This window comes from Trifolium pratense, linkage group LG7 (assembly GCF_020283565.1).
Source record: "Trifolium pratense cultivar HEN17-A07 linkage group LG7, ARS_RC_1.1, whole genome shotgun sequence".
Taxonomy (NCBI): Eukaryota; Viridiplantae; Streptophyta; class Magnoliopsida; order Fabales; family Fabaceae; genus Trifolium; species Trifolium pratense.
The window spans coordinates 8,278,704-8,291,805 of record NC_060065.1 but is presented as its reverse complement, the minus strand read 5'-3'; the positions used below and the strand labels follow the sequence as shown (position 1 = coordinate 8,291,805).

The following is a 13,102-nucleotide window of genomic DNA, read 5'->3' as shown; positions in this document are numbered from 1 at the left end:
TGATGGCTCATCATGGTAACTCTCTCTTGCTTCTTCATTGGTAACTTCACAATTTTTTAGGAGACTTCATTTACATAACAAAATTTTAAAAAATAAATAAAATTATTAACATGTGTACCAAAAACATTGTTTAAAGATTCTAAATAAATTATTTATTGTTCTGTCAAAAAAAAATTATTTAATGAAAAAGGATTTCAATATAAAATGCAATAGAATGCACAATTTTTCATAAAACTTACCATCATAGACTATTAAACACGCGGCACTCATCATCACCATATTTGCATAAATTTTTTTGATGCAAACAAAGTCCATTGTAAATTTGTCAATTTTCTTTCTCACTCGTGAGTGTCTCATTAAATTCATATATAGTATAGATGCAGTTTTGTTTATTCAAGCAGAAAGATGTATTCATAGATTCTGGAATATAAGATATTTAAGGTCATTATCAGAATCTAAAACCAAATCTGCATTTTTCTGAAGGAAAATAACTCTTGTACAATCCCTTACATCACTTAATTGATTGAGTCACACTCACAATCAAGAGACTCAATTAGACATGGTTTAATATTATACATGACCACTCTCAATTCTTAAACCTATAATAATGAAATTGAAAGTCAAAATACTTCAATCAGATTCAGCTGAAATGCATTCAGAAAATACCAAAAAAAAACAATAAATAATCTTGTAGCAGCCTATTCATCACACCAAGGAACAGCTGTATTTGGTACTCCCTCTGGTCACTATTATAAGCAAAAAAAATTACTTTTTAAGTTCATTGAAAAACTAATGTATCTGGATGTATATACATTATTAGACAGATACATTAGTTTTTCAATGAATTTAACCGGAGGGAGCAGGCAGCAATAGCAAGTCCCCAGTGACGCAAGATGAGCCACTAAGCAGCAGAGACATATAGAAATGGCTCATACATCATAAAAAGCAGGAAAATTCAAACATGAAAGTAGTTTTGTCATGCTTAACTAAAAGAAATGGCTGTTTGTATCAAGGAAGAGTTCAAAAGATCTCGCCACCATAGAGTTCCAAGAACTGATTGGGTCATATAATCAACATTTATTGATGCATTGGTTAACATCACCTTTTCACATGACACACATGCAGATCATGTAATATCTTGTACAATAAAAAAATGTCTCCACTACAATCATACTCCATAACCAAGGAAAGTTTAATTTATTTATTCTTAAATTTTAGGCCTGCCGAGTTATTGCAAATATGGCTCAAACAATTTTCCTCCACTGGATGTTTCTTATTTCTAATTTACTCAGTGCATGTTTGACATCACAGTGCTGAAATTACAGTGAGCCACTGTGATTGTATAAAAGCTACACTTCGTAGTAGCTTTTGCAATATGACAAATTTGTCATCGTACCAAACATGCACTAATAGAAAACAAAGTTAAAAAACCTATCAATGTTAACTTCTGGTTAATTCTTAACTTAGGAACTGAAGCAACTAACTATTCTGCTATTTATGCATGCTACTTAAAGTGAATATGTTGGGGTAAATATAAGAAACCACATTGGTGTTTTTAGAAGGTAAAAGTACCTACCTAGAGTGATGCAATGCAGCACATATTAAAAGGGAAGAAGTTGATAACAACATGTTTGACATTAAATTGGCGATTCTATATTATACACATAACCAGATTTGGCATGAAAATTCTGCTCTAAGTAACGAGTTTCAACTAGATACCTGCACTAACAAGCACACCAAAAGAAAAGGTGAAAGATCTCCAGTCAAATCAAAATGAGACCTTATCAAGAGAATCCCACATGGAGTATGTACATGTCCTGGTCAAAAAACTGTTTGGCATCGATGATACAACAAAACAGCCCACCTCTAGTTTCAACATCATTTCTTGTGATGGAACCTCACCTTCAACAAGAATTGCAGTTTAACCTGCACAAAAAGTCCGCATTCAGTCATATGAATGTGTTTTTACCAACAAATAAAAAAGGAAGTACCATATAGCAAGTTTTAACTATTTAAATTTTGGTAATTTATCTGTGTAGCGTTTTACAATAAGAAAAATTGTATAAAATCAAATAAAAGTTTGCCTTTAAAAAAAAAAAAACTGTTAATATGGGTGAGTGGTTTATTTCTTTTTTTTTTAACAAGCCGGTGAGTGGTTTATTTCGACCTCCTTTGTTGGAAAATAAAAATAACTTGCAAAATCTTAGCATGTTTGCTTGTATTGTATAAGCTGTTGAAGAAAATCATAATCCAAAAAATTGGTTTTTTATTATTTAAAGAAGCTACTATGAGTGACTTCTATTTAAAGAAGCTACTATTTAAAGAAGCTATTATTGAAAGTTTTTATAATTGTAACCAAACAATGACCCATTTGTACACAACATTAGAATAGATTAATTTTAATCTTAAACAAGCAAGCTCTAAATATATCAAAATAACCATGGCAATAGAAATTTTCCCACTTTCAGTTTATTACATTTTAAACTAAAGTATCCTAATGATAAAGTAAAATACAACAGTCAAGCTTGAAACTTACTTGAGCAGTATTATAGACAATATACTCATTGTACATGAGCTCGGATGCCTTGACATTTGATGACACTGGTTTTCCACAAGGAACAACGACATCATCTCTCCACTTTACATATTCTGATTCCAGGGGCATTTTCTTGCCCAGTCCTTTAGTAGAATGCTTTCCTTGTGGAGGTTTATCCATATACTATTTTACAAAAGAAAGACAATCAAAATGAAAATACAAATTTTTTCATATCTATTTGGAAGAAATTTAGTGTTGAACTGAATGCAACATTGTCGCTCATTTGGAATGCATTGGTATTTATAAACAATCAACCACATGCCCAAATAAACTGATAAGTGATAAGCATAACTTGAATTAAACACAACTAACCGTAGCTTTTTTGAGCTCATACACATTTCCAAGGGCAACTTCACTCAAAAGCATTAGACCAACAGGATTTTTCTTATCGGTGAAGCAATACTGAGCACTCTTGCTGACAAGGTCAGCAAAGTAAATCCCTTTGCCAAACTGCAGGCAATGTATTCAAATTTTAGTATTGCTATGCAAAAGTAAAAGCATGCATAAAAAGCATCCAACATAAAAAGGGAGTAATATATAGAACCATATAGCCAGTTGCAGGAGCTTCAGGAGGTGCAATTCTGAGTCCTTGGTTAAGAATTCCCACAAAATTCGTCAGCCTAGAACCTAAAGTAGAGAACATTGTCGTTAAGAATTCAACCTCAAATTTATAAACATTTCATATAGCAGCTTGAGAAGAATTTCAAGAGGGACGTTTACATTTTTGGAAGATTCTAAAGGTTTTAAATCTTGTTTAGAAATTTGTCCTTTCTTTCTAATCCTTCTATTGATTTAATTAAATCATAAGAGGATAATTCATAAAATCAAACATACAATTGAACTAATAGCTAATAGTCTAATACCACAACTTACCATGCCATAGGAGCATTCTGTTACCAACTTTGTCCCTGTAAGGAGCATATTTATCAAATTCACCTTCTCTTTCAAGTGAAAAAACTTCTTCAAGTTCAAGACTCCAGTCCTGTATAGAGATGGATTACAAATATTGTAGAAACTTATACAATGTGAGAAATGATAGCTAACACCAAAAATAATAAAATATGAGTAAATACACACTAGCTTAACCAAAATATAGACCTACCATATGTGTGGGGGCATGAGTATTTTGTAGATACTTCTCAACTAATCGAAAATCTTCACTGTCATGGGGAAGTGGAGATATACCACAGTGGAGCTTCTTATAATTATCATCAATGGAGTCATCACTATTGGCATTAAATCCAACTAATCTTGAGGCTATTTCAATGTCTTGAAGGGCTTCTAACATTTTCACCTACCAAAAAAGTAAGATGATCGTTATTAAAATTATGACAAAAGGGGCTCAAATGAATCAAACCACAGGCAAAAACCACAGTCCATATAGAATTACATAATTTGTTACCATTCATATTATTTACACTAGTGTGCAGACAGTCTGTCCGCTTTTCTCAAATGAAAACCATAGTCGGCCTTCACAAAAATTAGCTTAATGTTTTGAACAAAATTCTCTTTCAGTATTCTTATTTTTAATTGGTTAAGATTGAATTAAGGATTAGATTTGATTTAAAACTTACATTAGGATTTGATCAAATTTTATTTAATTTATATTTGACATTAGGATTAAATTTGTTTGGTTAGGTGAACAAGGATAAAATTGAAAACAAAAAATGTTTAAATCAAGGGTAAAATTGAAAGAAAAAAGCTACACCAAAACATAGTATTCCCTTTATATATAGGTATAGGTTCCTCAAACAATGTTGAAAGAATGAAAAGACCAAAAAATTTGCATATCTTGCTTTACTACTACTACTAATACTTAAATAAATGATCCTCCTAACCTTAAATACTTAATAATACACTGTCAAATTGCAAGGAAACATACAGTGTAAATTTTTCAGTAGCTGTTAATGTATTCGAATATAAAATAATTACAATATTTGGGTTATACACATCAATGGCTAAAGTTATGTATTTTGTTCAGTCATGGCTGCTGCAAGTTGAAAACTATTGTAAAAGCATCAATCTAGTATAAGGATACATTGCTAAACCTAACATATATATATAAATAAACAAATAAATAAATAAATAAATAAGGTAACACAAACCTTTGACTTAAAATCATCCTCATCCCTAATAATATGTGGATGAATGGAAGGGATCATGGTGAAGAACCGATTGCTAGCATCAATAAGCAAGCTATCCCTCAACGATGGATCATGATTGCTACTTCTAAAAAGATTCTGTATATCTGTTAATGCTTCAAAACCTGGGATGAGGAAACAAACATCACTTTAATACACAATACGGGATAGCTCGACACTACCAATGAAAGAAAATGAGAAACTACCTTAGCTCGTAAAAAGTTTTAAAATAATACTTGTGTCAACATACCCTTTTGGATATTACTTTTGCTCAGTTTCCCAAGTGGCATTTCGGACATGTTGATCTCAAATTCCATCATGGCAGATCTACAAAACTCAAGATTTAGTATTGCCTCAGACATATTCAAATAAAATGATGAGGCATTTGACTAAGACCTGTATGTTTCCACATTAAAGAGCATCTTGATCAGTTCTATTAATGGAGGGGGTAGTTTGCTGACTGCATTGTTTCTATTCTTTTTTGGAACTTGTCTATTAACTCCATAATCCTACAAAATCAAGTGTTTAAAACAAATATCAGTTACCTGATGTGTGAAATGATATACATCAAACAAAAAATTAAAAAATAAAACTAGAAATAGTACAATTTCCAAGGGAAAGAATCTTCCAGGTTGCTTCTGAATAGTCCTTTGTTCCCAGGCCTCCCAAGGGTTTCCAGTTTTCTCCAAGAATAGTCGTTTGAATTCCCTAATTGCATCAGATTTCGACATTTCCTCCAGTTTTGACCCTCCAATCTTGTCATTTCCAACTCGACCCCATTTACGAAACACGTAGCAATCTGACCCCTTATCTTCTTCAATTATTTGAAGGATATAGTAGCTTTACATGGGAAACAAAAGTTAGAAGATGATGGAGACCAAACTTTTTTTGAAGGAAGTATTAGCAAGAATCTTAATAAAGAAAGTGATGCAAGAGGATTCAATGGGCTATTAGGCCTAACTAGCTCAGACCCCCAGTGCTCAAATTAATCACCATCACGGTAAATACTAAATAGCTACAGTTGCTGCATAATTATTAATTACTTCCCTGATCCCATGATCAAAATATTTAAGAAAGCATCATCTTAGTAAATATTAAAAGCAATCCCTTCCAAATTATTATAGTAATAGTGCAGTTTCTGTTGTAGTGGTCGATAGTTTCTGCATTTGTGCTCTCTAGTCATATGTATGGCTTGTAGATTAGTCTGCTAGTTGGCTAGTAACAGATGACAGAATTTTGTTACTCAGCAGTCAGTTAGGAAGGCAGTTTATTACTAGGCAGATAGTTTCATGTACTCTTTCTCAATAGTATTGGAATAATATTCAGAAATACAGAATTTCAAACATTAAGAATTCTCTCTAAAATCTGTCTCCTTTTCATTGGTTTTCTTTCCAATTGGAAATGATAGTCAACTTCAGAAGCACAAATAAACCAGAATATAGAACATATCAGCTCTGGACAATTGACAACTTGATGTTTTATATGAAACATGGCGTTATAACAAAGTAGAAGCATACTTTTAGGCTCAGTTTTATTTTATTCATCAATCACCCAAACACAAACAGATATATCCTGGTTAACTAAAAATATTATGCTGGAGGATGAAAAAGAAAACTAAGATGGAATGAACCAACCTATTAATACCAGTAGACAAATCAGACATATTCAAAGTTGTGTTATATATACTTTTCCCATCCTCTAGTATGTGGCCAGAATCTTGTAGGCCAGAAGCATCATGAACAGAACTTTGCCCCTTCACTTTGATGGTGACCATGCTAGAAGCCTCACCAATCATTTCAACTTTGTACAAATCAAATGGAAGCTTCTTCTTTCTTTCCATACAGTCAACCAAATAGTCCTCTCTAACTATTGGTACTTTCATCCTCCTACAGGTCAAACATCCAAATTGGTTATGATAGAAATAATCAAGGAAAAAGGAAATATCAGAGACTGGCATTTGAATTCGTCAATACCTTGCCTTCCGCATCTCAGCTTCGTCCTTAAGCGCTCCACTGACCACCAAGCAGTCAGTATCTGTAAGTTATCAGTACAAGTAAAAGATTAAAAAAATCACAAGTATCTTTTTTAAAAAAACAATTTCATAAATTGGTCTGTGCAGCAGAAACCTTTCTTCACTTTTGCATGAAGTACTCCACCTATGGCATCAATTTTGTGTTTCCATTCCTCCTGTAAAAGCACCTTATAGAAGATGAATACTAAATACTATAAAACTAAATTAAACATGAAAATTCCTCAAATGGTTTTGGGGGACTGGGGAATTAATTATAGATGTTAAAGGAAAAAACAAAGAGAATTTATACAATAGATTCTTTAGGTAATCCAGAGATGGCAACTTTCAAATCTGACAAACTTTCACTGTTCGATGGTTGATGCTGGCCTGCAGAAATTTGACTTTCAGCAGAAGTCCTTGACGACGGCGGAGGCAATAACCTAACTGGTTTTTTCCCTTTTTGAGATTTGAACCACTGTAAAAAATAGGCAAAAATCAGTTACAATACTTTGTTTTTGTTTTATGACTATTTTCTTTGTACATACATTTTTAAGGTACTGATTATCTGTTTCCTTTGGGATTTTCCACTTCCCTTCAGTACGCTTTGGTTCACAGGTCGAGTAGGAACATTTACTCCACTCAGAAATGTATCCGGTGCACCGGTACATTCCTCCAGAATAACGCAGACTACCAGAACAAAGTGGGCAATGACCAAGTCCTCCAAACATCATTCCATCAGCACTGAAATCCCAATAATAATAATAATAATAATAATCAAAGTTGGGGAAATAAATCATAGCTTGCAGGATGATATTTTCAAAAACCATCAGAGAAAGCGGAATGGATCCGGAAAATCTGACTTCATCTAGACATGCTATATTTTCTTGCATTTAAATTATTCTTTTTGATGAATAACTGGTTACTGATGTGTTATGATTCATCCAATACAAATAATACTCAATACAAGTGATTGTGCATAACAGTGAACACCCAGCAAACAAATAAACATGATCTATTGTTAGTAAAATCACTGGCATCTTAGAAGAAAGGGACAGTAACATGATGGACGAAAAACTTCAATATTTACAAGTATAGCCTTATATACGGCAAAGCTTCTTAAAGATCAGAGCAAAAAAATCATGAGTGATTAAATTACCAGTGATCACGCAAATCAAGCTCTGATCCTGTTGAACCTTGACCATTGGCATCCAGCATTTCACGCAACTCTGTTGTTGTCACATGCTTTTTAAGATCATCCTTCAGAGCCCATAGATCTTTGCTCTGGGTCTCCAGTCTATTCTCAAGATCCCGTGCCTCTCCTGAGTCATCAGCATTTTTTCCTGCCGCTACCCTGCTCACAGACACATCTCCCTTGACCTTAGCTGCTTTTGACTTTTGCTCACCCTCTGCCTCTTTCCCCCGTTTTGTGCCACCTTTGGAAGAGGGTTGCGCTGTGGATTCTTCCACCTCGACATTTGAACTACTACCACCTGAAAGGAAAATGGTGAGAGGTTAACTACAGAACTAAAAACCAGCCTTTCTTCAACATAACAATCACCATACCTCCTTTATTCGTAGGATGTCCTTTCCTATCCAAACCGCTGACAGCTGATTGATCAGAAGATGAGAGACTATTCCACCCAGACAAATTATTCACTTGAATTGATGGAGATAGTTCCAAGAGACACTTGGCATGGTGCCAAGCCAAACCCCTGGCACCTTGACCTTCAGGCTTAGCAGATATGCGAACCTAAAAACAAATTAAGAATAGTCAATGAGAGATAATCCATAACCAATAACACGTGCATGGATCAATATGATCATCAAAGATTAGGAAACATTCTGAATTCTGATATGCATCTGGTAACCTTATATGAAAATCACTCATGCCCATCACACTATCCATAAAACATAGCTTTCTGGTAGCGTTATATTCTTCCACATGTCACAATTTTTTATAACAAACAACATCCAAAAATTTATGAACTCTTGTTTTTTCATAAAAATTTCTTTCACTTGAATGATAAGTTAGGCTAGCTGGAGAGGATTTTGGCCATCCAATATGGATAACAATTATAGTACCACATGTAAGGGCTTGTTCAAAGATTTAACACACCATGAAATAGTAACTCTACCAGTTAAGAGATATACAAAACCAATATATTAGCTGCCAAGGCTAAATTATTGATATCAAACACAAACTGATAGATGTTAGAAACAAAAGTGTAAACCATACATCTTAATCATCCCTTAAATCAGCAATATCATCAAGAATTACTAAATATGAAATATGTTACTTCTTCATAAGTTAATCATTCATGAGTAACAAAGTCGAAGTCCAAAATAATCAAAATTTCTATTTTAGATAAAATAAACATGTTTCACAACATAACCTCATTTTCACACTAAAATAATCCATCAGTTTGAATTAACAATACATACACGCTCTAAGAAGTTAGCCATCGCAATTCCAATACTATACAGATAGAAATAACAAAAGCCAACCTCTCCTTTGATAATTTTTTGACCACAATGCTTGCAAGTAGCCCGTGAAGTTTGCGAAACTTCAATACCATATTCAATATTCTTGCTAGCAGTCGACTTTGAGGCAGCATTCGACTTTGGCGTACCACCACCACCACTACCACCACCACCACCACTTTCAATGTATTTTCTGATCTTCTGCTGATCATCCCACCGAAGCGACTCTAAGTTTTCAACATCATCAACTCTATAAATAAAAACAGTAGCACATGACAATAAATCCTTAATTAACAATGGGAAAACATTTAAGTTTTTTAATTAAATAATAAGTAGAAATTTTCATACGATTTTATCTGATTGCCTTTCTTCAATATGCACTCAGCATGATTCCACATCTGATACAAAATAATACTACATGTTAAGAAACAATATTAGCATTGACATTACTGTAGAACTTTAACCAAAACCCTATACTATAGTATAACCTAAAAATCAAGAAATTTCTGAATGTAGCAACTTAGCTAAACGCACATTGATGAAAATAGGGTATTATTAAAAATAAAAATAAAATAAATAAAAAGTAAGACAAAAATGAGAATAAAGAGAAGAGAAAGGGGGAAGTTATGGTTACATACAGGCATGAGACCATCGAATTTGGAAGATTGAACCATTTTGCCAAGACGGAGATTCTCGCTTGCAATGGGAATCTTGCAGGTTCTGCATGACGAACGACCCGATTTCGCGTACTCTGCTTTCCATGGCTTCTGGTTTTGAGGGTTCGACATTTTCACACTCTCTCACTCCCACTATCTCCTCCCGAGATATATAGTATACACCGTATATTACTTTTTAATTTTTTGTAAATAGCACTAAAAAGGGCCCCACTAAAAATTCTTTTATTTTTTTCTTTTTTGATAATTTAAAAATTCATTTCTCCAAAAAAAAAAATGAAATATATATGAAATATAATATCCCTTCTAATCTATCTATCTATCTATCTATCTATATCTATCTATCTATCTATATATTATAAAGCAAACTTTTTTTTGCTGATGTGTCGTCACTACAAAGCTCCTCATTTTTTTCTTTTTTCTTAGCAAGAGTTGATGCTTATGTGTCTTCTCTCATTACATTCATGCTTATGTGTATGCTTATGTGTCTTCTCTCATTACATTCATGCTTATGTGTACTATAACCCTCAATTAACTTACTTATTATTCATTATTATGTGTATTTATATCCTTCGTAATTAACTCTCATATAACTTTTTGTAACTTATTTTATTATCATTAACATAATTTGTGCAAATATTTAACAAAGACTTTTTTACGGATAAATAATTAACAAGGACTAATAGCTTAAACCCTTATTATATACTAGCAATATAAAAACAAATTACAATCCATATCATCACATAGTAATAAAGTATACTAGTGGAAGAAAATCAATCGAGAAAAGGAAAGGAAACTTTTTATAATATTGTGCATGTCCTGATCCCACCGACGGTATCGACAAAGAAAGCATCCTCGTGTACTATTATTCCTAAAATGCTTCTAACTATGTCGCACCATGTTCATTCACTAGTCATTGCTAGCTACGAATATAACCTAGTTAAGCAACATTTTGGGTCTTACATGAATACTCCCTAAGACCTAAGTATGGCCTCAATTATTTTATCTTGATTTTGAGACCTCAATTTTAATGAGGTCCTATGTCATAGCTCATGTGACACATGCATCAAAGACGCATCTGCGCACGATTCTCAAACGACACTTAAAAAAGAACGGAAGTAGTATAATAATCCTATAAATAAACTTCAATTTTTTGAACCAACCTTAAAACTAATCCATGCTAAAATGCTTTGGTTGCAACTTAAATTTTTTCATTCCTCTCAAATAATTTATTTTGTGGGATCAAACTTTTTTTGTTTTTTGTTTTGGTATGTCATAGCTCATGTGACACATGCATCAAAGACGCATCTGCGCACGATTCTCAAACGACACTTAAAAAAGAACGGAAGTAGTATAATAATCCTATAAATAAACTTCAATTTTTTGAACCAACCTTAAAACTAATCCATGCTAAAATGCTTTGGTTGCAACTTAAATTTTTTCATTCCTCTCAAATAATTTATTTTGTGGGATCAAACTTTTTTTGTTTTTTGTTTTGGTATGTCATAGCTCATGTGACACATGCATCAAAGACGCATCTGCGCACGATTCTCAAACGACACTTAAAAAAGAACGGAAGTAGTATAATAATCCTATAAATAAACTTCAATTTTTTGAACCAACCTTAAAACTAATCCATGCTAAAATGCTTTGGTTGCAACTTAAATTTTTTCATTCCTCTCAAATAATTTATTTTGTGGGATCAAACTTTTTTTGTTTTTTGTTTTGGTACATGTGGGATCAAACTGTAGTCAATTCCTATAAGTTCAACCGTACTTAACTAACTTGATCTCCAAGAATGTGTATGACCTTTCAATTTTGTTTCTCTTTTGAATTGGGACGTGGAAAATAAAAGTTAAAACACATATGATTTTGATGTGTGCTCCCTACAAAAACAAAAGCATAGGCAAAAGTCACCTATTTCCAAGTCAGGACTCAACTTACCCATCTAATCACTTACTTTTTATAATCAAAGCCCGCAAAGCAAAAGTAAAAGGATTAGTAAATGTTATTCCCTCCATCACTTTTTAAATGTCTGTTAAAGAAAAAAAATTATCATTTTCAAATTTTAAGCAGTATTAGTTATTGTTTTATTAAAATTATTTTTAACTATTTATTGAAAAGAGATAAAAAAATGTAAAATGAAATAATAAATAATTAAGTGTATTATAGATAAAAGATAAAAAATGACAAAAAAAACATTTTGTTTTATTGATGATATATGAAACTTTAAAAAAATAAAATTAAAAAGAATATGTAAGAGGAGTGTTGAAGATCCATTAGCTAGACTTCTGATTTCACTTGTGTTGGTTCATGGTATTTAACAGGATAAGAATTTAACGCAATAATTGCATTAACACAATTATTATGCGTGTGTTTGGTTTAGCGGTGGCTAGAATTGAGTTTGGTAGAATTGATTTTGATAGAATTGATTTTGGTTAAAAGTGAGTTGAGTAGAATTGATTTATGTTTGGATATATCAATGTAAAAGTGATTCTCAATATTTGATGTTGTTTGGATGATATGAATCAAAATTACTTTTGAATGTGTAAATTACCAAAAAGACCTTTTAACATATATAAAATCATACTTCCTTCAAAAAATATATAAAATCGTACTGTAAGTAATAATGTAATAGTATTATATAAAAATCACAATATTCCATTCCATGTGTTAAAAGGTGAAAATTTTGAAGGGCAACTTCAGCCCAATATTAAAAAAAAAAAACCCAATAGTAAAAAAAAAAAAAAACTCAACCCAAAAATAATAGAAGAATTGTCTAGAACCAGCCTTTTAATTTTAGTTAATAAAAATAAAAACAAAAGACTCTTTTAACAAAAGACTCTAGACCTTCACCAACTATTCTGTCTTCCTCTTGTTCTGTTTTTGCGCTGGCTGCAACAACATTAAAGCTTTCACCAACTATTCTTTCTTCCCCTTGTTTGCCAAAATTTATAATATTTCATTTGTGTTCTTGTTGAATCTTATGTGAAAATTGGGCGTTTTCTTCCCTCTTTCTCTTCCATCTTAGAATTGGGTATTGGGCCTAACTCAACCCTACAAAACCGGCTTGTAAGGTGAGGATTGCCTCTAGTTTATAAACACTTAGTCAGGTCATCTCTCAACCGATGTGGGACTTCTTAACACACCCCCTCGCGTCCAGCGCTATTGGGCTTGGTACGCGGATATAAATGGTAGG

The 13,102-nt window shown here is 32.6% G+C and overlaps 1 protein-coding gene across 1 annotated transcript; it reads right to left on the bottom strand.

Annotated features, from left to right (window-relative positions):
* Nucleotides 1-1,582: 1,582 nt before the first annotated feature.
* LOC123895283 (poly [ADP-ribose] polymerase 1) lies at nucleotides 1,583-10,076 on the bottom strand. The gene is made up of 20 exons (XM_045945538.1): nucleotides 9,868-10,076; nucleotides 9,578-9,627; nucleotides 9,254-9,479; nucleotides 8,312-8,498; nucleotides 7,905-8,238; nucleotides 7,294-7,489; nucleotides 7,059-7,223; nucleotides 6,864-6,924; nucleotides 6,711-6,771; nucleotides 6,372-6,623; nucleotides 5,343-5,577; nucleotides 5,134-5,246; nucleotides 4,988-5,064; nucleotides 4,702-4,862; nucleotides 3,699-3,890; nucleotides 3,470-3,578; nucleotides 3,141-3,223; nucleotides 2,909-3,046; nucleotides 2,537-2,719; nucleotides 1,583-1,926 (listed from the first exon to the last, which is right to left on the bottom strand). Exons 1-20 carry the CDS (start codon nucleotides 10,015-10,017, stop codon nucleotides 1,879-1,881), a joined length of 3,021 nt encoding a protein of 1,006 aa, XP_045801494.1. The 5' UTR covers nucleotides 10,018-10,076; the 3' UTR covers nucleotides 1,583-1,878.
* Nucleotides 10,077-13,102: the final 3,026 nt, after the last annotated feature.

Bases quoted from the DNA above. Each gene is read 5' to 3' on its own strand.
- LOC123895283 (XM_045945538.1), bottom strand. From the start codon at position 10,017: ATGTCGAACCCTCAAAACCAGAAGCCATGGAAAGCAGAGTACGCGAAA. The intron at 5,065-5,133 runs GTCTTAGTCAAA...TGAGTTTTGTAG, and splicing joins TTTAATGTGGAAACATACAG to ATCTGCCATGATGGAATTTG. The intron at 3,224-3,469 runs GTAAGTTGTGGT...TCTCTACTTTAG, and splicing joins CAGAATGCTCCTATGGCATG to GTTCTAGGCTGACGAATTTT.